This window comes from Tachysurus vachellii, chromosome 3, assembly GCF_030014155.1.
Source record: "Tachysurus vachellii isolate PV-2020 chromosome 3, HZAU_Pvac_v1, whole genome shotgun sequence".
NCBI classification, from domain to species: domain Eukaryota; kingdom Metazoa; phylum Chordata; class Actinopteri; order Siluriformes; family Bagridae; genus Tachysurus; species Tachysurus vachellii.
Window position 1 is genome coordinate 5690769 of NC_083462.1, and position 26077 is coordinate 5716845.

The 26077-nt window shown below is 42.6% G+C and overlaps 1 protein-coding gene across 1 annotated transcript; it reads left to right on the forward strand.

Moving 5' to 3' along the window:
* The first annotated feature begins 357 nt into the window (after nucleotides 1-357).
* On the forward strand, nucleotides 358-26011 carry eepd1 (endonuclease/exonuclease/phosphatase family domain containing 1). The gene is made up of 8 exons (XM_060865508.1): nucleotides 358-1125; nucleotides 12081-12132; nucleotides 18428-18538; nucleotides 19476-19610; nucleotides 20103-20244; nucleotides 20846-21040; nucleotides 22350-23366; nucleotides 23497-26011. Exons 1-7 carry the CDS (start codon nucleotides 521-523, stop codon nucleotides 22559-22561), a joined length of 1452 nt encoding a protein of 483 aa, XP_060721491.1. The 5' UTR covers nucleotides 358-520; the 3' UTR covers nucleotides 22562-23366; nucleotides 23497-26011.
* The last annotated feature ends 66 nt before the right edge of the window (nucleotides 26012-26077 follow it).

Below are 26077 nucleotides of genomic sequence, written 5' to 3' on the forward strand. Positions count from 1 at the left end.
CAGTCTTACAATTAAGTCACATTGTCAGGTTAATGTTAGTTTGGGTGTTTTTTCTTTACCATTCACAGCACTGGTGAACACTGGTGAACACTGATGATTTATTTCTCGAGAGCTACAGAAAATAAAAGCATTGTCATTATAGTGGATGAGCTGAAAGCTTGGAAGAGGTAGGACTGAGGAATCAGGAGACAGGAGGAGTTTTGGGGAAGATAACAAAAACATAACACGTTTTGACCCGTTTCGCTTTCCACAATGCGCCTCTACGTCACCAGGAGCCACTCCCCTATAGCGGCATGTGAGCCACGCCCCCTCATCCCGTCCAGCTTGTTTGGTTTAAGTGTGTAAGCTCTTGTCCACCCGAGAACACACAGTCGCGCGCGCGCACACACACACACACTGCAGCGGAGATAGAAAGTGCTGGACACAGAGAGAGCGCGAGCGGTCACGCGTCTTCTCGCCAACGCGGCGTATGCGTGCTGTAGCGTGGCTGTAGTGGGGCTCGCGGTGTCGGTCACGGGTCATGGGGGGTAACCTGGGGTGCCACCGCTCGCTGCCGGCGGACCCCGGGGACGTGCGGCAGCGCGGGCGCAAGTTCAGCGCGACCTGCAGCTTTGCGCACGTCTCCGCGCACAACCCCGAGCGCTTGAACGTGAACGCGGCCAGCGAGGAGGAGCTCATGACCCTGCCTGGGGTCACCCGTGCCGTCGCACGCGCCATCGTGGATCACCGCGCGCGCATCGGGGGCTTCAGGAAAGTGGAGGACGTCGCCCTGGTGAGTGGCATCGGCGCCGCCAAGCTGCAGCTCATCAAGCCGGAAATTTGCGTATCGAGCCGTAGGCACAACAATAACGACCCGCGTAAGGAGCGCGAGCAGGACCACCGCGTCTCCCTGGCGCACTCGTCCTCCCATCCCAACTCCCCGACCGGCTGCAGCGAGCTGCGTCTTCCCCCCGGAGGACCAGCGTACATGGCGTCCGAGCGGCCCGAAGTGCAACCTCCGCCGTGCGCGCGTCACGGAAAGCCGGTGGTGCGCGTGGCCACGTGGGACCTGCAGCGCTGCTCCAGCGATAAAGCCAACAACCCCGGGGTCAAAGAGGTCGTGTGCAGGACCCTGCTGGAGCGCGAGTGAGTGCAACGCTCTTACATCTACATCACACATGCAGCCGCCACACAGTGCACTACATGATGTACAAGTCATTTAGAGCAACGTGTTTTTCTACACTGCGCACACAGCACTATTACCACCACACGTTATTTACCACCTCTGTAGTCACGTGTACGCGTTATACATCTAACGCAAAAAAAACCTTCCATTCTGTTTTGTTTCTATTTGTGGAAATCTCACTGATCCGTGTGACGTCCTTCATACTTTCTGCTCGGAATATATTTGGAGCTAAATTCTCAGTCCCTATTGAACATATAGTTTACTACATAACACATAGTTTACTACATAACACATAGTTTACTACATAACATATAGTTTACTACATAAGACATAGTTTACTACATAACATATAGTTTACTACATAACATATAGTTTACTACATAAGACATAGTTTACTACATAACATATAGTTTACTACATAACACATAGTTTACTACATAACACATAGTTTACTACATAACACATAGTTTACTACATAACATATAGTTTACTACATAACATATAGTTTACTACATAACATATAGTTTACTACATAACACATAGTTTACTACATAACATATAGTTTACTACATAACATATAGTTTACTACATAACATATAGTTTACTACATAACACATAGTTTACTACATAACACATAGTTTACTACATAACACATAGTTTACTACATAACACATAGTTTACTACATAAGACATAGTTTACTACATAACATATACTTTACTACATAACATATACTTTACTACATAACATATAGTTTACTACATAACACATAGTTTACTACATAACATATAGTTTACTACATAACATATAGTTTACTACATAACACATAGTTTACTACATAACATATACTTTACTACATAACATATAGTTTACTACATAACATATAGTTTACTACATAACACATAGTTTACTACATAACACATAGTTTACTACATAACACATAGTTTACTACATAACACATAGTTTACTACATAAGACATAGTTTACTACATAACATATAGTTTACTACATAACACATAGTTTACTACATAACATATAGTTTACTACATAACATATAGTTTACTACATAACATATAGTTTACTACATAACATATAGTTTACTACATAGGGCCAATTACGTGCACTACATAGGGCCAATTACGTGCACTACATAGGGCCAATTACGTGCACTGTATTAAGTACACCAGCTAAAGTAGAACTGCTCATCTCTAATAGTATATTGTGCCTAAATAGTGTACAAAGTGCTCAAGTGTTTTAAAATCATCACCCCGATGTTTCTAGACGCATCAGCTTCTCAGGCTTTCACGTGCACGCGTGTCATTAATGTGGAGGACTTTTGGTTGTCAGTTGTCTTGTAGAGACTCTTTTTTTAGCGCCTCGGTATAAGCTGCGACTTTAAAACGTTATGTCACGTGTGTGTTACATGTTCAGTTTCTTTGTGGCTGACTTGATTAAACAGTACGTTAGAAGAATAAGACTTTACTGAAAGCATCACACAGCAGTTAAGGAGAGAGAGAGAGAGAGAGAGAGAGAGAGAGAGAGAGAGAGAGAGAGAGAGAGAGAGCAGAAATAGAAATAGAGAGAGAGAGAGAGAGAGAGAGAGAGGAGAAATAGAGAGGGAGAGAGAGAGAGAGAGAGAGAGAGAGAGAGGAGAAATAGAGAGGGAGAGAGAGCGAGAGGAGAAATGGAGAGGGAGAGAGAGGAGAAATACAAATAGAGAGAGAGAGAAGAGAGAAATAGAGAGAGAGAAGAAATAGAGAGAGAGAGGAGAAATAGAGAGAGAGAGAGATGGGGAGAGAGAGAGAGGAGAAATAGAGAGGAAAGAGAGAGAAGAAATAGAGAGGAGAGGAGAGAGATGGAGAGAGGAGAAATAGAGAGGACAGAGAGAGACAGAGAGTGAGAGATGCTCGTTCTTAGATTTAACGGCTCTCTTTGCTGTGATACTTTTTGGGAAACCAGACGAGGGTTCAGTCTGAAGTTCATGTTGTCCTTCAGCTTTTTATAACACGCAAATAAACATCCGCTTCAAACAGGAAGACCATCAGGCTCTGATCCACGTGTCGTTTGTAACGATTTTCAAGTGTTTCTTGTGTTTTACTCTATGCAGTGATTCACCAGTCATTTACCAGTGTGTGTTGTGTAGGAGTGTGTGTTGTGTAGGAGTGTGTAGGAGTGTGTGTTGTGTGTGTTGTGTAGGAGTGTGTGTTGTGTGTGTTGTGTAGGAGTGTGTGTTGTGTAGGAGTGTGTAGGAGTGTGTGTTGTGTGTGTTGTGTAGGAGTGTGTGTTGTGTAGGAGTGTGTAGGAGTGTGTGTTGTGTAGGAGTGTGTAGGAGTGTGTGTTGTGTGTGTTGTGTAGGAGTGTGTGTTGTGTAGGAGTGTGTGTTGTGTAGGAGTGTGTGTTGTGTAGGAGTGTGTGTTGTGTGTGTTGTGTAGGTGTGTGTGTTGTGTAGGTGTGTGTGTTGTGTGTGTTGTGTAGGAGTGTGTGTTGTGTAGGTGTGTGTGTTGTGTGTGTTGTGTAGGTGTGTGTGTTGTGTGTGTTGTGTAGGAGTGTGTGTTGTGTAGGAGTGTGTGTTGTGTGTGTTGTGTAGGTGTGTGTTGTGTAGGAGTGTGTAAGAGTGTGTCTCTGTACAGAACTAAAGGTTGCCTGGTTAGTATTACAGTGACTGAGGTTTCCCCCTGTGTTTATATGAAGCATGTCGACTCTCTCTGCTTGATCTGTGGCACTGATGCTGATTAAAACCAGTAAGGTTTAAAAATGAATGCTGCTGGATCTCTAACTAAGACTTTCTTTCTATCTGAGACTGGATGTTGTGTAGAAACCATAGAAACACAACAGTGTCATATGATTGCACTGAAGGTGTTATAGTGGGACTTGGGCTTTTGCAAATGATCAGAAAAGAGTCACGTTTGATGGAAGGCGTCTCCAGTGTCAGCGCTTTGTACCAGTCGTTTACTCTCTTTATTTTATTGAATTGTCATCAAGTTTTTCCTTTTTTTTTGTCCCACAACATTAAATGAAACTAGAAAGAGAGGGAAAAAAAAAAGAAATAAGGAATAATAATTTAAGGAACAAATGAAAACTTTGTAATCACTGACACGTGCTTGTGGTGTAGAAGGAATTAAATACATCAGGACGTGTGTTTTGGAAAATAATCCGCATCTTGAGGTGGTTTATACCTCAGTAATCTCACACTGAAAATTATTGGCACCCCTGCGTTTAACAATTCTACAATACAGAGTGAGGAATCTGAGCTCATCTCCCAGTATTGAATCTCCTGAGGTTCTCTCATGTCTTCTCTCCTCTGCAGCTCAGTCCTCGGTTCCTCGGTGTGTGTAAGGTCAGGAACCTGGGATGGTCCTGTTAACACTGGACTCACTGAACCATTAGTGGGACACAATGTGATATTATTTGTTGTTTTGTCCGTTTCAGGTTGTCCTAAGATTTGGTTGACGAATGTGAGATCAAGGGGAGGTTTGTTATGACCTGTAGTAACCTCAATCTCCAGGCCATTTATTACAATGAACGCTGCATTCCCTTAATCTCCCTGATGCTTGTAGGCCAAAGGGAAACCGTGTAACTAACAGTGTGTTATGAGGTTACACGAGTTCACCGCTTAGAAAGCACTGGAGACACTTACTCAGAAATGTCCTACAGTAACCCTGCATACACACATACACACACACACACACACATTTGCGCACACCCTGAAAGATAAACAGCCTGAATCATTTCCATAACGCTGTTAGCTGTGACTCTGTTTGCCCACATGACTCTGTGTATCTGTCCACAACACAGTGATATCAGACGGATGGACAGAAACAAAGACTGAATCTTCCTCTTAGCTTTACTGCGTGTGTCCTGTTAATCACTAGATGATATTTGTGCTAAATAGGGTGTCTTAGAAAACAGCATTGCTAACGTTTTGGTTCGGATCAGTGACGTTTGTTTGTACCAACGACTCCTATGTCTCCTATTCGATAGCAACAGCATATAATTATAACTGCATATAAAAAAAATCTCCAAAAATGTTTTATCGTATGTTTAAAGATTCACAACGTATGCGGTTGTTTGCTGTTTTTGTTTATGTTTATGTAGCATGTACGGAAGGAGTCTCCAGTGCGAGTGCCTTGTAACAGTCAGAAGTAAAGCTCTACCCGTTCGTCAGTCATGTGACAAGCTACTATAATTTTTTTATTTCTTTATTGATTGATTATTAACATGACAGTAAATAAAAAAGAGGCTGGTGCAGGAACGCTTATTTACAGCTGCTGTGTTAGCAATATCAGGAAGTGACTTGTTTCTTGTGCATTATACAACATTCGGTGTATCTATAAACGGATAAAAAGCACAATTTTTCATCTTTAGTTGATCTTAATTGTTGTACTACAAGAGTAATAGAAGACTTCAGGATGTGATGTTAGAAAACTAAACCGGCTCCGGCGAGGCATTGTAACACTGTTGGGTGTTTTTCAATAGTGTTTTCTACCTTTATACTGTGTGTGTGTGTGTGTGTGTGTGTGTGTGTGTGTATATATATTTTTATAATTGTGCTCATGTTATGATGTCACTCTTTAAGAGTCAGCATTAGCACTACTAAAGGTTCTTAAAAATCTAAAGAAGTATCTCAGAGATCCCAGAATCTTAGAGCATTAGAGAAGCTTCACTGCAGCTGATAACTCGATGTGTTTGTCTAACAGATGCTCAGGTGACGGATATGAAGGAGGAAGCTAGGGGGATCTGCTGCACTTTGTTTTTTGAGAACATGCGCTAAATTTTTTTGGTCACTTACAAAGAATCTGAACTGCTGAACTCCGAGAACCTTTTACTCAAATAGATGCAAAAGAAAGGGAAATGGGCTGAGCGATTTTCAAAACATGTCTGTGCAGCCAAGTGGTTTTGAAGTCTTGGCAAAAGAAAAATTTGAAGAAACATAATTTAATTAAACCCACGCTAAGAAGTCACTACTTCTTAATTTCAGTCTCGACTGCTTACTGAAACTTCTGCTGAAATAAGGAAGACTAGAGGTAACCTGAGGTCAGTCTGACTGTATCACATAGACTAGCTGTGTGTGTGTGAGAGAGTGTGTGTGAGAGAGTGTGTGTGAGAGAGTGTGTGTGAGAGAGTGTGTGTGAGAGAGTGTGTGTGAGAGAGTGTGTGTGAGAGAGTGTGTGTGAGAGAGTGTGTGTGAGAGAGTGTGTGTGAGAGAGTGTGTGTGAGAGAGTGTGTGTGAGAGAGTGTGTGTGAGAGAGTGTGTGTGAGAGAGTGTGTGAGAGAGAGTGTGTGTGAGAGAGAGTGTGTGTGTGTGAGAGTGTGTGTGTGTGAGAGTGTGTGTGTGTGAGTGTGTGTGTGAGTGTGTGGACCTCTTAAACCTCTTTCTGTAGTCTGATTAAATTAGACTAATCCACCCCATGATAAAATCAGTGTGATTGTGTTAGGTGTGTGTGTGTGTGTGTGTGTGTTTTAAGATTAATTATTTATTTTTAAGGCGACAGCACAGAAAAGAAAACAAATCAGTAAATAATTCATTCCAGACTCCAGATTCATTCATTCACTCTCCTCTAACTCTGTTTACCAGCTCGCTAGCGTTTAGAAACCGACTCATTGGACATTTTCATTCAGTCTAAACAAATGAGTGATTTTCTGTCTGTGAGTCTGATCTAAAATGGGTCAGGAATCTGTTGTCCTTTCAGTGTGTTTTAGACGCGTGTCTTTGACTCTGTTGATCATCTTACACTGAATTTTAGTGTTGAAGCTAAATCTGAGCTGCTTTTTAAATAAACACACACACTCTCTCTCACACACACACACACACTCTCTCACACACACAAACACTTGGATCATCTCACAGAGCAGGAACGAGTTTCATATCAACATTTACTCTGAAGATACAAACATTTGTGTGGAAAAAAAACTCTACTCTCATATGAGCTTCATATTAACACCACTGTGGAGTGAGACGTGAGGAAGACGTTCGATATTTGACATGGACACGGGGTTAAACTCCATATTAGGCCTCTGGGGGAAAAAAGAGTCTATGAATCTCACTGTAAAAATGGGATTCCTTTTCCTTGTGATTAGTCATATGCTCTGTCCAACCAGCATGTGATATTCAGTAAGCATTAAGAATAAATGTGTTCTAGTTTCGTTGTTGTATCACAGCCTTGTGTTCTGTAGATAAACAGAACACATTTGAGAGAAATGAAGTGAAATCCATCCATCAATCCATCCATCCATCCATCCATCCATCTCCCAGTCTTGGTTGAGTTGTGTATAAATAAACAGTTTAGTGAAATAACTCCAACTGCTAGCATGTTGTTTTGTTAGAAAACCAGAGAAAAATGAGAAGAAACCAACACACACGGACCCAGAGAGAACATGTGAAACTTTGTTTAGACATGAACCTGATCTCAGGAACCTGAATTTCAGGAGTTCTACTGATTCCACCTCTGTAATGCTCCAGAGATGAAGTGACGTGACCAGAAGTTTGAACTCCAGTCTTGGGGACCTCCTGCATGCCCATGATGATGAAGCACTCTTACCAAGGATCTCTGAATCGATCATGTATTCGAGTGTGATTATCCAAGCCGAGTGTGAAACCCCCTGATTAATGATGTTAATACGGCGTGTTGGTGTGTACGTGTTCAGGACTACAGATAAAAGAACCAGGACCTCGTTATTTTGTTTTTATTTATGTAGCACGTTTAACAAGAGATTTCTAATTGGATCCCTAATGAGAGAGAAACCTTGAGGGACTCTAAAGGAAAGCTGTCCTCATCTGGGCGACACCAGGTAGAGTGATTAGGAATCATTACTCTTTCATTATTGTACAATATGATAAAGCAAGATCACCCGAGCAGCTGCTCTGTTCTACTGAATATCAGCATATGGGCTGTGACTTGGCTGTAGACCCGTGGTCACTGGTCATAATAGGAAATCACAGGTAGCTACATGTAAGCACAGGAAATCACAAGAAATCATAGGTGGTGAAAAGTAATCACATGAAATCACATCACAGGAGGTCACAGGTCATCACAGACAGCTACAGGAGATCACAGGTCATCACAGACAGCTACAGGAGGTCACAGGTCATCACAGACAGCTACAGGAGATCACAGGTCATCACAGACAGCTACAGGAGATCACAGGTCATCACAGACAGCTACAGGAGGTCACAGGTCATCACAGACAGCTACAGGAGATCACAGGTCATCACAGACAGCTACAGGAGATCACAGGTCATCACAGACAGCTACAGGAGATCACAGGTCATCACAGACAGCTACAGGAGATCACAGGTCATCACAGACAGCTACAGGAGATCACAGGTCATCACAGACAGCTACAGGAGATCACAGGTCATCACAGACAGCTACAGGAGATCACAGGTCATCACAGACAGCTACAGGAGATCACAGGTCATCACAGACAGCTACAGGAGATCACAGGTCATCACAGACAGCTACAGGAGATCACAGGTCATCACAGACAGCTACAGGAGATCACAGGTCATCACAGACAGCTACAGGAGATCAGTCACAGGAAATCACATGTGATCACAGGTGATCAGACAGTCACAGGTGATCACATTTAATGACAGTCACAGCTGATCACAGGTAATTACTGCTGATATTCAGTACAATGTTGTGAAGGCGAGTCTGATATCGACAGACATTAGTATTGAGTAACACACGTTATACTAATTAAAGTAACACACATTATGGCCAAAAATGTATTTATTTTCACCATAATTAGTTCCCAAAGAAAGCCACAGGTGTATAGAGCTATTAGAACATGACGTGTTCGGTCACAGTGGTGCTGAAATGATGCTCGGTATGTTGAGGGCTCTGCTCTACAGTATCCAGGTGAGACTATTCACTCACGCGAGAGGGACACTCGGGAATACAGCGATCTTTAAGCTCTGTTTATCCAGTCAGTGCTCAGAGACCCAGTGTTCGAGATGGGAAACAGTCTCTCATGCACTACCAGCACCGTCGTCCTGGGCAACAAGCCCTGCCTCCAGCCTCAAGCCCTTCTAACACTTCCACTTTTCTTGGATTTCTGTCTGTTTGAGAATCTTAAAATCTTAAAACAGAATCTTAAAATTCTGTTTTATTCTGCTTTATTATTCAGCATGGTTTATTTCTATATTGTTATAAACATCTTGTCTATTCTATTTTGGTCTGTTTTAGTTCCCACTTGTTTCCATTCCGTTCCATTCTGTTTATTTCTTTTCTGTTTGGTTGTGTTCAATTCTGTTCTCTGTTCTATTTCAATTTACTTCTGTTTAGTTCTGTAGTGTTTTGTTTCATTTTATTTTGGAGAATATTCTATTCTATAAGTTATTTAACTCAGTTCTATGCTTTTGTTCTACGCCATTAATCTTAAAGCAAGGAGCAGCATTGCTGAGATGTCTTTATAAGACTGACGCGCAAACACACACCTTTTAAGTGTGACACCGAGCTTCCTGTTTTCTCTAGAAACAGGATCTGGATGTAATCGGTAACAAGTCTGAGGAAATAGAAGTTATGATGCAGTTTTCCCCTCTCTTTCTGAACACAACACTGTTTCCTAAGAGACCGTCTTTGTGGCGGTGCTAGTGACTCGTTTCCCTTGAGCCTCACATTCACATTCACATTCCCCCGACGCCAGACTTTCTCACTTCTCCTTTTTTTTTGGAAAATCTCGTCATGAATTAAAGAAGATGCTGATGTATCTCTTTTCCTTGTCTGTGAACTATATTAAACCCATCCTTTCATGCTTTCTCTCTCTCTCTCTGTCTTCCTCATGGAGGCAGTCAGTGCTTAGTCACGTGAATAAGGTTATCCAGGCTCGCAGACAGCGGACATAATGTCATACTGTGACTCCAAGGTGTCTGTTGCTGCTAAACTACTAATTAATGTCTGTTTTCTCATCTCTTGCGCTTGAGTATTATTACTTTAATCAAAAAAGCAATGTTATTAAACTAGCTTACATTTTTCATGCTAGAGGGATATTTGTATATTACAGAGCTCCAAAAACAAAGCAGATGTTTGCTAAGTTTGTTACCCTTCACGTGCTGAATAACTTTTACTTGCTAGTATTTACTTGCTAGTTTCTTGCTAGTGTTTTGTTTGCTAGTTAGTTTTCACATGCTAGTTTGTTTTCCTCTTGCTAGTGTTTTGTTTGATTTCCTCTTGCTAGTGTTTTGTTTGCTAGTTAGTTTTCACATGCTAGTTTGTTTTCCTCTTGCTAGTGTTTTGTTTGATTTCCTCTTGCTAGTGTTTTGTTTGCTAGTTAGTTTTCACATGCTAGTTTGTTTTCCTCTGCTAGTGTTTTGTTTGCTAGTTAGTTTTCACATGCTAGTTTGTTTTCCTCTTGCTAGTGTTTTGTTTGATAGTTAGTTTTCACATGCTAGTTTGTTTTCCTCTGGCTAGTGTTTTGTTTGCTAGTTAGTTTTCACATGCTAGTTTGTTTTCCTCTGGCTAGTGTTTTGTTTGCTAGTTAGTTTTCACATGCTAGTTTGTTTTCCTCTGGCTAGTGTTTTGTTTGCTAGTTAGTTTTCACATGCTAGTTTGTTTTTCAATGCTAGTTCATTGTCACATAATGATTTCTTTTTCTCTTGCTAGATAAGCAGCATTTGCGCGTGCTAGTTTTTTGGTTTGCTAGTTAGTGCTTGCTAGTTTGTATTTCAGTTGCATGTTTGTGTTCCAATGCTAGTTCATTTTCAATTAAACAAGCTGCTCGAATCTAAATCATTGCTTCTTCACCAAACCCTCCGTTCTGTTATCCTTTAAAAGCTCTCGGCAAGAACCGGTGTTGCACCGTGACCTACGTGTGACTGCAGACACTGGAGCTGCTGAAGGGGGGAAAAAAAATCATTAGCTCACAAATGACTCCAAATCATAAAGAAGGAACTTCGTGTGTGAGATTTTCACTTCCGCCTCATGCCTCAAGTTCATTGTCGCTATGTTACTGAAGGTGTCCATGCTCACAGACTGTCTCATTGTGCCTCGATCAAAACAAGGCTCCAGCATGTCTAGAAAATCTGATACACAACATATATCGCAACTGTTCCAACCATGAACTTAATACTTTTCCCAAAGGACTAAAAAAAAAATAGAATTTGCTGCTTTTTTGTGGTGTCCATATTGACAGGTCTTTATCGTATCTCACTCCACATGGTAACGGTTATTTTTTTCCCACACAAATGTTTTTATCTTCAGAGTAAATGTTGATATGAAACTCATTTCTGCTCATATACCGCACAGATTGGAACAAAAATCTCTTTTAACCACGATTGTTCTCACTCATCTTTAACAGCTGTAAACAGATGTTGTTTGTTGACCTGCTTCCTCACCAGTTGTCTCTTTTTAAGATAATAAGAACATGTGAGAGATACGGAAAGATAAAATATGATAAGATGTCATTTTTTTTTGTCCTGTCAGGGACGTTTTTTTAGACTCAGCATGCGTGTGGAGATCACAGCAAGCAATAACTCAGGCAAAAAAAAACCCAACTTAATCAGGTCAGACATACAGAATGTACAGAGTCTCTGAATAATAACTATCAGAGCTTCTGCTCCAGAACATTAATCACCAGTCACAGTCACACTGCGGTGTAGGAGAAGGTAAGAGATATATAATACAGAGATAAATCCTGACTTTCTTTAGCTGATTTCTGTGTTATGATGTGCGATGATGATGATGATGACGTCGACGTCAGTGAGATGGACTTTGCTCCCTTTGAGACTGAGCACTCAGCACAAATCTTCATGATTATAATTATTGACTCTGTGCTACTGTTTTTGTGCAATTGACCAACAGATTATTTTTCACTGACAAGATGAAATAAAGTCATATGGCTTTAATGTCTTATTTTAATGTTCTCTCTCTCTTTCTCCCTCTCTCTCTCTCTCTCTCTCTCTCTCTCTCTCTATAGCATCAAGTTGTTAGCAGTTCAAGACCTGACTGATCAGCAAGCGCTCTATAAGGTATCGCTTCGTATTACAAGCATTTCTCTGTCTTATGTCCTTAACGTCCACCCACAGCTTATAAAGAGCTGTGAGCTTCATGGATAGTATAATCATTTAAAGTGATCATTTAAAGTGATACTCCTGGCTTCTTCTCCTTCATCTGTAACATCAGGACCCTGTATTTAGAAACGAACAGAAAATCTGCACTTTTTTCAATAAATGTTTTAAATGTACAAATATTAGTCTCTGGATCTGGATTTAAACCTTAAACTGCATACAGAGTTAAAACCAGAAGACCAAAAAAAATTTGTCCTGTTTACTGTGTTGGAAAACTACAAAGTTCTGACATTGGAGACTTCTTTCCAAAATTACAAAATAAACGAACGACCATACATGTGAATGAGCTGTTACTATAGCAACCATGACACATTAATATAAAGATGTGACGTGTATCAGGAGACGCTGTCACCGCTGCTGACCAATCAGAATCGAGAGTTCAGCATCACTGTGATTCTAATCACAGAGTCAGATCTGTGTCACTGTTCAGTCTGTCTGTCTTTCCCTCTCTCTCTCTTTCTCTCTCTGGTCCAAGAGAAGTGTGGCTTGTTGCTATTTTTGAGGTGATATTTGTGTGTGAGCTGGTCATCTATAAATATCTCAGCAGCTTCTCTCTCTTTTCTGTGTGTGTGTGTGTTCCTTGAGTGTGAAGAACGTTTTAATCCTTTCATTCAGTGAGTCATCATGACATGTGGATGGGGCGGAGTCATTTGGAATAGGCCACACCCATTGTGATAGAAATTATTTAGCACAGGCTAAGAAGAAAGTAACAAATCACATGTGTGCGTGTGTGTGTGTGTGTGTGTGTGTGTGTGTGTGTGTGTGTGTGTGTGTGTGTGTGTGTGTGTGTGTTCACGCATGTGGGTGGTGAAGATTTACCATTAACAACAACAGCACACAGTCCAGACAGACAGGTGCATTGTGGGAGATAAATGCAGAGTTATGGGTTAGATAAGAGCCATAAAGATTAGAAAGGGCAAGTAATAATGATCTTTCACTGCTAATGGTGTGTGTGTGTGTTCATGCATGTGTGTGTGATTTTTGTATGTGACATGTCTGTATATGTGTGTGTGCGCACTGGTGTGTGTGGCTTGTTCAATCTGCTGTCTGCATGAAGCCTGCATGGTGCTAAATTAGGTCAGTGTGTGTGTGTGTGTGTGTGAGAGAGTGAGAGAGAAAGAGAGAGAAAGAGAGAGAGGCCTCCTCCTAATGGACATGTCCCAAATCTCTCCATCCTCCCTTTATTCATGTTCTTTCTCACTTCCCTTTCAAGTTCCCTTGTATAATTCATTCAGTCACATCTGTGCACTCGTTTCACACTCCTTTCTCTCTCTCTCTCTTTCTCTCTCTCTAGGCCCCATATTTCTCCTTCTGTCCCTCTTTGTCCTTGTCCTTCTTTCTACTCCTCATCCTTTTTCTCTCTGCTCTCTCTCGCTCATTATCCCTCTACACTATATTTACTCGTCTTTCCTCATTCCCTATTCTGCATATTTGATTGTTGTTCTTTCTCTGTTGTTTCCCCTGTTCTCTCTCTCTCTCTCTCTCTCTCTCTCTCTCTCTCTCTCTTTCTCTCTGTCTCTCTCTTTCTCTCTTTCTCTTTCTCTCTCTCTCTCTCTCTCTCTCTCTCTCTCTTTTTTCAAGCTGTTTACTTCTCTCCTCCCTTTTACTTTCTCTCTTCTTGTCTCCTGTCTCTCACACAATCTTTCTGTCCATCTCCTTCCTTTTTCACTGTGAGTCTCTTTCTTCCTACTTGTACCTTTTTCCTACTTTTTCACTTCCAGTTTCTTCCTTTTATCCCTCTTTCTGTCCACCTTTTTCACCATTGCTGGTCTTTTTCTTCTCTCCCAAACTTCCCTATTATTTGTCATTCTCTAATTGTACTCTGCTGTTCTTTAATTATTTCACTCTTTTTCTTTCTCCCTGTCTTTCCTCAAAGTTCACCTTCTCATCCCGTTTTTTTCTCTTTCTAGTCTTCACCGTTCTTCTCTCTGCACTCCTGTCTCCCTCTTTTATCTTCCTCATTTTACTTTTTCTTTCCCAGACTTTTCACCCCTCCTTCCACATTCCTGATTTTTCTGTCTTGCTCTCTTTTCTCTTTTTCCCTACTGCACTGCAGTCTGACTGAGTCACGTGTGTGTGTGTGTGTGTGTGTGTGTGTGTGTGTGTGTGTGTGTGTGATTTCACGCTGCATGCTTTCTCGTCGTCCTTCAGTTCTGCAGCAGTGAGAGATGTACAGTTTGTCCTTATGTCATATTTCATTTGGTGCTCACAGAAAAGGAGGCGTGGCCTCTATTGCTGGAGGTGTGGAATCTGTAATACACAATCTCAATAAAGGAGGCGTGGCCTCTATAATCATCAGTCTTCATAACGTAGGCGTGGCCTCAGTATCACTTGGTCTCAATGAAGGAGGAGTGGCCTCTGTAACTTGGTCTTAATGAAAGAGGTGTGGTCTCTGTCATTTGGTCTCTATGATGGAGGCGTGGCCTCTGTAACTGTCAGTCATTGTGAAGGAGGCGTGGCCTCAGTATCAATTAGTCTCACTGGAGGAAGTTTGGCCTCTGCCACTTACTTATTAAAGGAGGCATGGCCTCTGTCATTTGGTCTCTATGAAGGAGGTGTGGTTTCTGTACAGAAGCCACACCTCCTTCATAGAGACCAAATGACAGAGGCCACGCCTCCTTCATTAAGACTGTGTCATTTGGTCTCTATGAAGGTGTGGTTTCTGTAACTGTCAGTCTTTGTGAAGGAGGTGTGGTTTCTGTAACTGTCAGTCTTTGTGAAGGAGGTGTGGTTTCTGTAACTGTCAGTCTTTGTGAAGGAGGTGTGGTTTCTGTAACTGTCAGTCTTTGTGAAGGAGGTGTGGTTTCTGTAACTGTCAGTCTTTGTGAAGGAGGTGTGGTGTCTGTAACTGTCAGTCTTTGTGAAGGAGGTGTGGTTTCTGTAACTGTCAGTCTTTGTGAAGGAGGTGTGGTTTCTGTAACTGTCAGTCTTTGTGAAGGAGGTGTGGTTTCTGTAACTGTCAGTCTTTGTGAAGGAGGTGTGGTTTCTGTAACTGTCAGTCTTTGTGAAGGAGGTGTGGTTTCTGTAACTGTCAGTCTTTGTGAAGGAGGTGTGGTTTCTGTAACTGTCAGTCTTTGTGAAGGAGGTGTGGTTTCTGTAACTGTCAGTCTTTGTGAAGGAGGTGTGGTTTCTGTAACTGTCAGTCTTTGTGAAGGAGGTGTGGTTTCTGTAACTGTCAGTCTTTGTGAAGGAGGTGTGGTTTCTGTAACTGTCAGTCTTTGTGAAGGAGGTGTGGTTTCTGTAACTGTCAGTCTTTGTGAAGGAGGTGTGGTTTCTGTGTTACACAGTCTCAGTGAAAAAGACACTTAAAGACATTTGACTCTTGAGGGAAAAAAAATCTATGAAGAAAATGTTTCGTTGCTCACGATTAGAGACATTGAGTAGGTGGGATTGTGAAATGAGTTTGTGTTCCCTTTAGTGTTTAATTTCCTCAGTCATAGGTTTACACACACACTATAACACAAAGTGTAAGCTCTGTGATGGTCTGTGACAGGAACCGGTGTAGAACAGGAAGAAAAACCTGCACAACTGCAGAGGAAAGTAAACACTCACGTCACTGAAAAGTAAAGGCATGATGTTGACTGCACAAACTGCATAAGACTGAGTTCAGTATAATCCTGGCTTGTGTTGACATCAAAGAAAATGAGTGACTTCACAACTCACACACAAACACTACATCAGAATTCACGAGCAGCTCGTATTGAATACGCGTTGTGCTTTTTATCCGTTTCTAGTTCTTTATTGCTGTACACTGGGCAAAAAGATTGTTTGTTATTATAAAGTGCTTCATGGTGGTCAGACACACTGGTTTTCCTCTGTAAGCGTGTGAGGAATCTGCCGTCTGTCTGCCTCCACCTGCGCGTTGGCTCTCTCTGCGAGCGAACGTTTGTTTGCCAAAACACACCCTGCCAAAGCTCCTTCCTTCTGTCATCACAGATATATTCACTTACAGCAACTCGAGCTGCGGGTGCTGCGGATATCTGGGCAGCGATCCATAACTTTTAGCATTTGCACATTTCCAGATCTCCAGGCTTCGAGTTTCAAAGAAACTTTTTCTTTTAGGTTGTTGTTGATTTCTGTTTCTTCACGACTGGGAGTGACTGGGATTGAGGAGCATGACTGGGAGTGACTGGGATTGAAGAGCACAACTGGGAGTGACTGGGATTGAAGAGCACAACTGGGAGTGACTGGGATTGAAGAGAAAGACTGGGAGTGACTGGGATTGAGGAGCATGACTGGGATTGAAGAGAACGACTGGGATTGAAGAGAACGACTGGGAGTGACTGGGATTGAAGAGAACGACTGGGATTGAAGAGAACGACTGGGAGTGACTGGGATTGAAGAGAACGACTGGGATTGAAGAGAACGACTGGGAGTGACTGGGATTGAAGAGAACGACTGGGATTGAAGAGAACGACTGGGAGTGACTGGGATTGAAGAGAACGACTGGGAGTGAGTGGGATTGAAGAGAACGACTGGGATTGAAGAGAACGACTGGGAGTGACTGGGATTGAGGAGCATGACTGGGATTGAAGAGAACGATTGGGAGTGACTGGGATTGAAGAGCACGACTGGGAGTGACTGGGATTGAAGAGCACGACTGGGAGTGACTGGGATTGAAGAGCACGACTGGGAGTGAGTGGGATTGAAGAGAACGACTGGGATTGAAGAGAACGACTGGGAGTGACTGGGATTGAGGAGCATGACTGGGATTGAAGAGAACGATTGGGAGTGACTGGGATTGAAGAGCACGACTGGGAGTGACTGGGATTGAAGAGTACGACTGGGAGTGACTGGGATTGAAGAGCACGACTGGGAGTGAGTGGGATTGAAAAGCAGGAGTGGGAATGACTGGGATTGAAGAGAACGACTGGGATTGAAGAGAACGACTGGGAGTGACTGGGATTGAGGAGCATGACTGGGATTGAAGAGAACGATTGGGAGTGACTGGGATTGAGGAGCATGACTGGGATTGAAGAGAACGATTGGGAGTGACTGGGATTGAGGAGCATGACTGGGAGTGACTGGGATTGAAGAGCACGACTGGGAGTGAGTGGGATTGAAGAGTACGACTGGGAGTGAGTGGGATTGAAGAGCACGACTGGGAGTGACTGGGATTGAAGAGTACGACTGGGAGTGACTGGGATTGAAGAGTACGACTGGGAGTGACTGGGATTGAAGAGCACGACTGGGAGTGAGTGGGATTGAAGAGAACGACTGGGAGTAAAGATTAATGCTTTCAGAGCAGCAGCTCCGTCCTGAATCCCTGTTCTGCTTCCCTGTCTTTAAACCCTGACCCCTTTACCCCAGAGATCAGCAGGCCGGTCTCACCCCGAGTGGGAATCTCACTAATTATAGCAGCGATCTGGGGAGAGTTGATGGTAAATGTCAAGCAGACTGATCAGGTTACATACAGATAACTAATCAGCCTTGCTGTGTTGGAAGTGCTGCAGGTTTGGGTTGAGTATTTAAAGCAGATCTGATCCACATCTGTCCATCTGTCCTGAGACTATCGCTCAGGTCTCCGTGGTTATTCTTCATTTTTATTATGGTCACCATGACTGAGACACAGATTCTCTTTTCTCTCTCTCTCTCTATCTGTCTGAGACAGTTGAGTACAAAAGTTTCCATTCCCTTAGGGCAAAATAAAGAAGGTGAACAATTTGGTTCATCGACACTTTATCAGATCCCACTTAAATATTAGCAAATGAAGTGAAAGCTACTGCTGTGAGGTAAAGATTTGCATTCAGCGGTGTGACTGTATGATCTGCACAGAACGGACAAAACAGACGCAAGTCGTTGGTCAGAAATTCGTCGTCTTTTTAATTCTCTTGTGTCTAGGTAACACGTTATCGTTTCTATAGTAACGGCGTACGAAGGGACGTGTATTTTAGCGCTCGCTGGAATCTCAGTCTGATCATAAAGGAACAAATAAATAAGTAAATAAATAAAACCACACCAAAGAGAAGGTCTCAGTGAGGACATTTGAACTGTTACCATATTAAATAAAGGAGTCTCCAGTGTCAGTGGACGCAGCGGTACATTTTTCCACCATGGGAAAAGCTTCAAGATGTCAGGCACATTCTAATTGTGTGTTTTTCTTACTACCTGGAAAACATTTGTTTTAAATCAATACAATTTCTCTGTGTGTGTGTGTGTGTGTGTGTGTGTGTGTGTGTGTGTGTGTGTGTTTCAGTTTTGCTCAGAGCTCAATCAGCCAACTCTCTCCAGTGTGTGTAACTGGAACGGCTCTCGTGGTGTGTGGAAATGTGCTGCTTCTGGGAAACCCACTGGAGAGTCCTGTGAGGTAAGTACACACACACACACACACTCTAACACACTCACACAAACACACACACACACTCTCTTTAACTCATACACACAAACACAATTTAACTCTATATATATATGTATATATATATATATATACACATATATATATGTATATATATATATGTGTATATATATATATATATATATATATATATACAAACACACACACACTCTATCTGACACACACACTCTAACTCTTACACACACACTACACATAAGTATATACACACACACTTTAACTAACTCGTACACACACACACACTCTCTAACTCTTACACACACACTACACAAGTATATACACACACTTTACCTCATACTAACTCGTACACACACGCACTCTATCTGACACACACACACTCTCTAACTCATATACACACACACTACACATAAGTACTGTATATACACACATACTCACACACACACACTTTAACTCATATATATATATATATATATATATATATATATATATATATATATATTATATATATATATACACACACACACTATCTGACACACACACTCTCTAACTCTTACACACACTACACATAGGTATATATACACGCACACACTTTAACTCATATACACACACACTACACATACTAAGACACGTACACACACTAACTCGTACACACACACTACACAAGTATATACACACACACTTTAACTCATATATATATATATATATATATATATATATATATATATATATATATATATATATATATATATATATATATACACGCACACTCTCTCTCTCTCTGACTCTTACACACACTCACTACATATAAGTATATACACACACACACTCTCTCTAACTCATACACACACACAATTTAATTGCTACTAGCACAGTGTCTGGAGGTTTGTTTGCGTATCTGCTGTTCACTGTTTTTGTGGGGTTTTTTGTGCAGGGTTCAGAATATTCTGGTTTCCTCTGGGACTCCTCGGCCGGCATCCAGCTGAAAGAGGCCGTGGTTTTGGAAAGCGCTGCTGCTAACGGCAACGGGAGCGACGTCCAGCCAAAAGCGTACCTTGGACACTTTTATGTAAGCAGCATAAATCTGTACAACTCAATTCTAACAACATTTTGTACAACAACATTCTAAATCCTATGTTTTGTGAGGCATCTACAACATGATTAGAAACTTGTGTGTGTTTTTAAACTGTGTGTGTGTGTGTGTGTGTGTGTGTGTGTGAGAGTAAATGATCTGGTGTTTTACTGTACAGTTTAATGCACGAGTTAGAGATGTGTAAGCGAATACATACAGACCAGACACATTTCTGTTCTGTTCTCTTTTAATTCTCTCACACTTTCCATTGTTCAAGTATAAATGAAATAAAACTGAATAGAATCGCAATGAAATTCTACCAGATTAGGCCACACCCACATACAGTCCAGATACACACTGAGTATGAAAACGAGCTGATTCGTCAATAAATGCCTTATGAACTTGATCTGATCCATCGTGAACTGTTCACTGATCTGCTGGGGAGGGTTTAAACCTGTGTCCGATCTGTGGCCTCGTTTCTGTAACCAGATCGGATCGTCCGAGCTCACCGTGGTCAACGTGCACCTCAGACCTCCGGCGGCGGCGGCGAAGCAGCAGAATGGGCGGAGCCACAAATCTGACGAGATGAAGACCCATAAGCTGAGCCCTGGAGTGACAGAAGCTCTGAGAGGTTGGTTCTCGATGTCCCAGCATGCACTAGGTGTCTGATGTGTGACTTATTGGCAGCCTGTCAGTGCGTTCAGCTGCATGGCTGGATCTCTGGACACTGTTAGTGCTGATGATGAGCTAAAGCGGAGCCCAGTGCAGCGTAAGCACACTGACAGGATTTCTCTTCTCTTACCTAATGCGTTTCAGTCAGAACCTCTTTGTGCTTTCTGTTTATTATACAACACTTCATAGTGTTTGACTTAACGTGGGCTCCTTAACATATTTGATTATATACAAAAACATATAAAACTGAAGGTTTTATATGTAAAAAAAAAAACACCTTTGACACTTTTTCATTGTAACTTTGAACAAATGTTTTAAACTCATGGTATCTTAAGTATGTAACTTAGTGAGCCAGCATTAATGTATTCAATGTTAGAGATTTAAGCACTTATGTACGTCGCTCTGGATAACGGCGTCTGCCAAATGCTGTAAATGTAAATGAAGGCAAAACCTCTTAAAAATTGCAGACTGCACCTTTAAATACTGTGTGAAACTTTGTGCAGTGGAAGCGTGATGAGTGTGTGATGGTGGTGTGCTCAGCGTGTGTGTTCTCTCTGTAGGGGTGAAGAACGTGTTGGTTGTCGGGGGCTTTGGGCTTCCTCCAGACAACGCTCAGTTTGAGCCTCTGAAGAAGGAGAAGCTGAGCGCACTCGTGCCTTCCTCTATCAACACCAACATCAGCACCAAAGCACCGCAGGGATCCAGATGTCTGGACAACATCTGGGCCAGCCGTAGCATCAAGAAGCTGTACACAGGTGTGCGAGAGTGTGTGCGTGAATGTGTGTGTATGTGTGAGTCTGAGTGAGTGTGTGTTTATTTGGTTTTGTGTATATATTTGTGAGTGGTGTGTGTGTGTGTGTGAAAGAGAGAGAGCGCGTGTGTGTGAGAGAGAGAGAATGTGTGTCTGTATGTATGTGTGTGTATGTGAGAGAGAGAGCGTGTGTGTGTGAGAGCGAGAGAGCGTGTGTGTGTGTGAGACAGCGTGTGTGTGAGACAGCGTGTGTGTGAGACAGCGTGTGTGTGAGACAGCGTGTGTGTGAGACAGCGTGTGTGTGAGTCAGACAGCGTGTGTGTGTGTGTGAGACAGCGTGTGTGTGTGTGTGAGACAGCGTGTGTGTGTGTGTGTGTGAGACAGCGTGTGTGTGTGTGTGTGTGAGACAGCGTGTGTGTGTGTGTGTGTGAGACAGCGTGTGTGTGTGTGTGAGACAGCGTGTGTGTGTGTGTGAGACAGCGTGTGTGTGTGTGTGAGACAGCGTGTGTGTGTGTGTGAGACAGCGTGTGTGTGTGTGTGAGACAGCGTGTGTGTGTGAGACAGCGTGTGTGTGTGAGACAGCGTGTGTGTGTGTGTGAGACGGCGTGTGTGTGTGTGTGAGACGGCGTGTGTGTGTGTGTGAGACGGCGTGTGTGTGTGTGAGACGGCGTGTGTGTGTGTGTGAGACAGCGTGTGTGTGTGTGAGACAGCGCGTGTGTGTGTGTGAGACAGCGCGTGTGTGTGTGTGAGACAGCGCGTGTGTGTGTGAGACAGCGTGTGTGTGTGAGACAGCGTGTGTGTGTGTGTGAGACAGCGTGTGTGTGTGAGACAGTGTGAGACGGCGTGTGTGTGTGAGAGTGCATGTGTGTGTGAGAGAGTGCGTGTGTGTGGGTGAGAGAGTGCGTGTGTGTGTGTGAGAGTGTGTGTATGATAGAGCGTGTGTGAGAGAGAGCGTGTGTGTGTGTAAGAGAGAGAGAGAGAGCGTGTGTGTGTGTAAGAGAGAGAGAGAGAGAGAGAGAGAACGCAGGTGTGTGTGAGCGCGTATGTGCAGGAGAGTGTGTGAATGTGCACTCATGAGTGTGTCACTAACAAATCACAGCCATCTTGAACACTTGTCATGTGATTGTACATGAACTCACAATAATAGAGAACTTTTCAGTAACAAGTAACAAGTTCAGTAACAACCTAATTAAGGAATTTACTAAATTACTGGTTTCTATTAGAATCACAAACTGTATTTATATTTTCACTTTATTCAACTAGAGGCGTTACATTGTGTGTGTGTGTGTGTGTGTGTGTGTGTGTGTGTGTAGGTCATTGCTCAGTCCTGAGGGAAGGCCTAACCAACCCCTGGATCCCTGATAACTGGTCATGGGGCGGCGTGGCGTCGGAGCATTGCCCCATTGTGGCTGAGTTTTTTTCGGATTGCATAAAGGAGAAAACGACGAAGGAGCCGCTGCTTAACGGAGGCAGCAGTGTTGCCGTGGTGGAGAGGGATGACATCACACCCAAACATGAGCGGTGACTTTTGCCCTTTGCTCTGTAGAGACTGCCGTGGTGGTATGACATCACAGCAGAGAGACTGCAATGGACTGAAACTGCGTCTTTTCCAGCTGTTGTACAGTAGAAATCATTTTAAATTTAGAGAAGTAATCAGATATTAAGGGAGATGAGAGATATGTATTTATTCAATTTTTCACATTACACATGTGCTAAAAACTTTTTAATGACGTATCTGGAATAAAGCAATACTGAGAATTTAACTGATCAAAGTAATATAACTTGTCTGTATTAGAGAATAGAGTTGTTTATATGATATGATGCTCTTACTCTGAACCTGACAGCACAGAGGCCACGCCTCCTTCACTAAGACTGACAGCACAGGGGTCACGCCTCCTTCACTAAGACTGACAGCACAGAGGCCACGCCTCCTTCTCTCAGACTGACAGCAGAGGCCACGCCTCCTTCTCTCAGACTGACAGCAGAGGCCATGCCTCCTTCTCTCAGACTGACAGCACAGAGGCAACGCCTCCTTCTCTCAGACTGATAGCACAGAGGTCACGCCTCCTTGCACAGAGGTCACGCCTCCTTGCACAGAGGCCACGCCTCCTTCTCTCAGACTGACAGCACAGAGGCAACGCCTCCTTCTCTCAGACTGACAGCACAGAGGCCACGCCTCCTTCTCTCCGACTGACAGCAGAGAGGCCACGCCTCCTTCTTTCCGACTGACAGCACAGAGGCAATGCCTCCTTCTCTCAGACTGACAGCACAGAGGTCACGCCTCCTTGCACAGAGGCCACACCTCCTTCTCTCAGACTGACAGCACAGAGGTCAAGCCTCCTTGCACAGAGGCCACGCCTCCTCTCAGACTGACAGCACAGAGGCCACGCCTCCTTGCACAGAGGCCACGCCTCCTTCTCTCCGACTGACAGCACAGAGGTCACGCCTCCTTACACAGAGGCCACGCCTCCTTCTCTCAGACTGACAGCACAGAGGTCACGTCTCCTTGCACAGAGGCCACGCCTCCTTCTCTCAGACTGACAGCACAGAGGCCACGCCTCCTTGCACAGAGGCCACGCCTCCTTCTCTCAGACTGACAGCACAGAGGCAACGCCTCCTTCTCTCAGACTGATAGCACAGAGGTCACGCCTCCTTGCACAGAGGTCACGCCTCCTTGCACAGAGGCCACGCCTCCTTCTCTCAGACTGACAGCACAGAGGCCACGCCTCCTTCTCTCAGACTGACAGCAGAGGCCACGCCTCCTTCTCTCAGACTGACAGCACAGAGGTCACGCCTCCTTGCACAGAGGCCACGCCTCCTTCTCTCAGACTGACAGCACAGAGGTCACGCCTCCTTCTCTCAGACTGACAACACAGAGGCCACGCCTCCTCGCACACTTCCACTAAGCACTGCTAAACATTTACAACATCAGAAACAAATTCAGCATAAATCACAATAAGTCACTTAAGATAAAGAATTCTTTGTGTTTTCACAGTCACCATTAACTAGTGCCTTCATGAGTTTTTACCTTTAAAACATGACACATCAAATCACAGGATTTAGTTCAGGTCACTAAGCTGATGATGTGAATAATCCGAGCGTGTGAAGCGCCAGAGCTAAATTTGTTATATAACATTGTTTTAAAAAAAAATACTATTGTGAAAGCAGAACTGTACATTAACATAATATACACAATCATGGTGGTGATAGTGTCGTCTAGAGCAGGGGCGTCAAACTCAAATTCACAGTGGGCCAGAATATAAAACTGAGATAAAGTCAAGGGCCAAACACGGGTCAACCTTTTTCATATGGAAACAAACTTTAGTTTTGCTTGAACACAGGATTTGGAACAACCAGAGCTTGATATTACAAACATAAGAAATTCAATTTGAAATAAAAGACACGTCAGTGGTGTTCATTTCTTATTTAAATAAATAAAATAAATGACGCCTCTCACTGGATCACTGGATCGTTTTAAGTTCCTTTTTGAAGTGGATCTTTTTCAAAACCGACAACAAAACACGTCCAGGTCCTTATACTTCTCATAATGTTTCGTTTCATAGTGTCTTCTTATGTTATATTCTTTCGTTACAGACACGTTAGCGCCGCCCACAAGACAAACAGGTCTGTCCTTTATACTCGTGAACAGATCATCTGCCTCCCACCTGTCTTGAAAGCTCCTATTGTCCATCTATCGTTTGGCCATTTTTGTATAGGGTGGAGTAAACTTGCCCGATGTGACTGTAACATGGTTGTTAACGACTGTCAACAGAGAATGAGGGGCGCTTGCTGTTCGTGACTACGCGTCACTACAGTGGCAAGGCATTCTGGGATTTGTAGTATTAGCGCGCAATTTGGCCCGGGGGCCTGAGTTTGACACCCCTGGTCTAGAGCTTGATCTCTGGCCACTTACTGACTAAGCCCTTCTGTATGGACTGGTCTCTTTTTCCACACTATGGATGGATGGATGGATGGATGGATGATAGTTTTTCAAATAATGATGATTTCAGATTTTAAAATTTAGGGATTTTTTTAATTATATACCTATAAATCCTGACCTTTGTCATGAACACTGGACTCCTGGACTTGTTTTCATGGTTGGTCTTTATGGGCTTTATGATGCTATTTGATTCTCTATGAGGTTTTATGATGTTGTTTGTTAGGTCTGATCTCCTACAAACCCTGAGGCTTTTATATTGCAGTTATATTAACATCATGTGCCACTGTAATTGTACACTGATGGACTAATTATGCTACTTCTCCCTTAAAGGGTTTCACATCATTGGGTGAATCCTAATGCAATAACAGCTTTTGATATTTAATAAATTACTTGTCACTAATTTTGCAAATCACATATATTATATATTGATGTTTTGATTTATAGACTCCGACATTACGCAGTATTTTGTGTAGATTCATGACGTATTGTCTCCGTTAAACTGATCTGAGTTGCAGGCTGTAAAACTACAAACTATGGGAAAAGTTGAAGCAGTGAATTATTGAAGTGCGTCTGAACTCATGTTCTGTTGGGTGACACCAGCAGTGAAACTGTGAGCTCTGACATGAACAGTAGCTTCTACAGAACTCGAACAGACCGTATTCATTTTTAAACACGAATTTTAAATGACAGTTTCACCTAAATTTTGCTGATGTGTTTGACGTATGTGGGTTCTCTCACATTAATGACCTCAGGGAAAAGGCCTTGTTAGCATTTTTCCTTTTTTTTTCTTTTTTTTCATCTTTTCTTTCTTTTTTCTTCTTTTTTTTTAAATTCACGTCATTAAAAATTGGTCTGGGGAAAAATTCCTCTAAAATCTCTCTCACAATCTTATACTAAAAGGCTTCAAAATTGAACCCCATGTGAATCAGCTAGTTAGCTAGCTAGCTAGCTAGCCAGTGGACTAATGTTATAGCCATAGGAGTGTACAGCCATCTTATGTAAAATAAAATCAAATAAAATGACAAATGGTTCAAAGGATGATTTACTATGATTTTTTTTTTTTAATAAAAAAAAGGAAGAAAAAAAAGAGGAATATGTTTC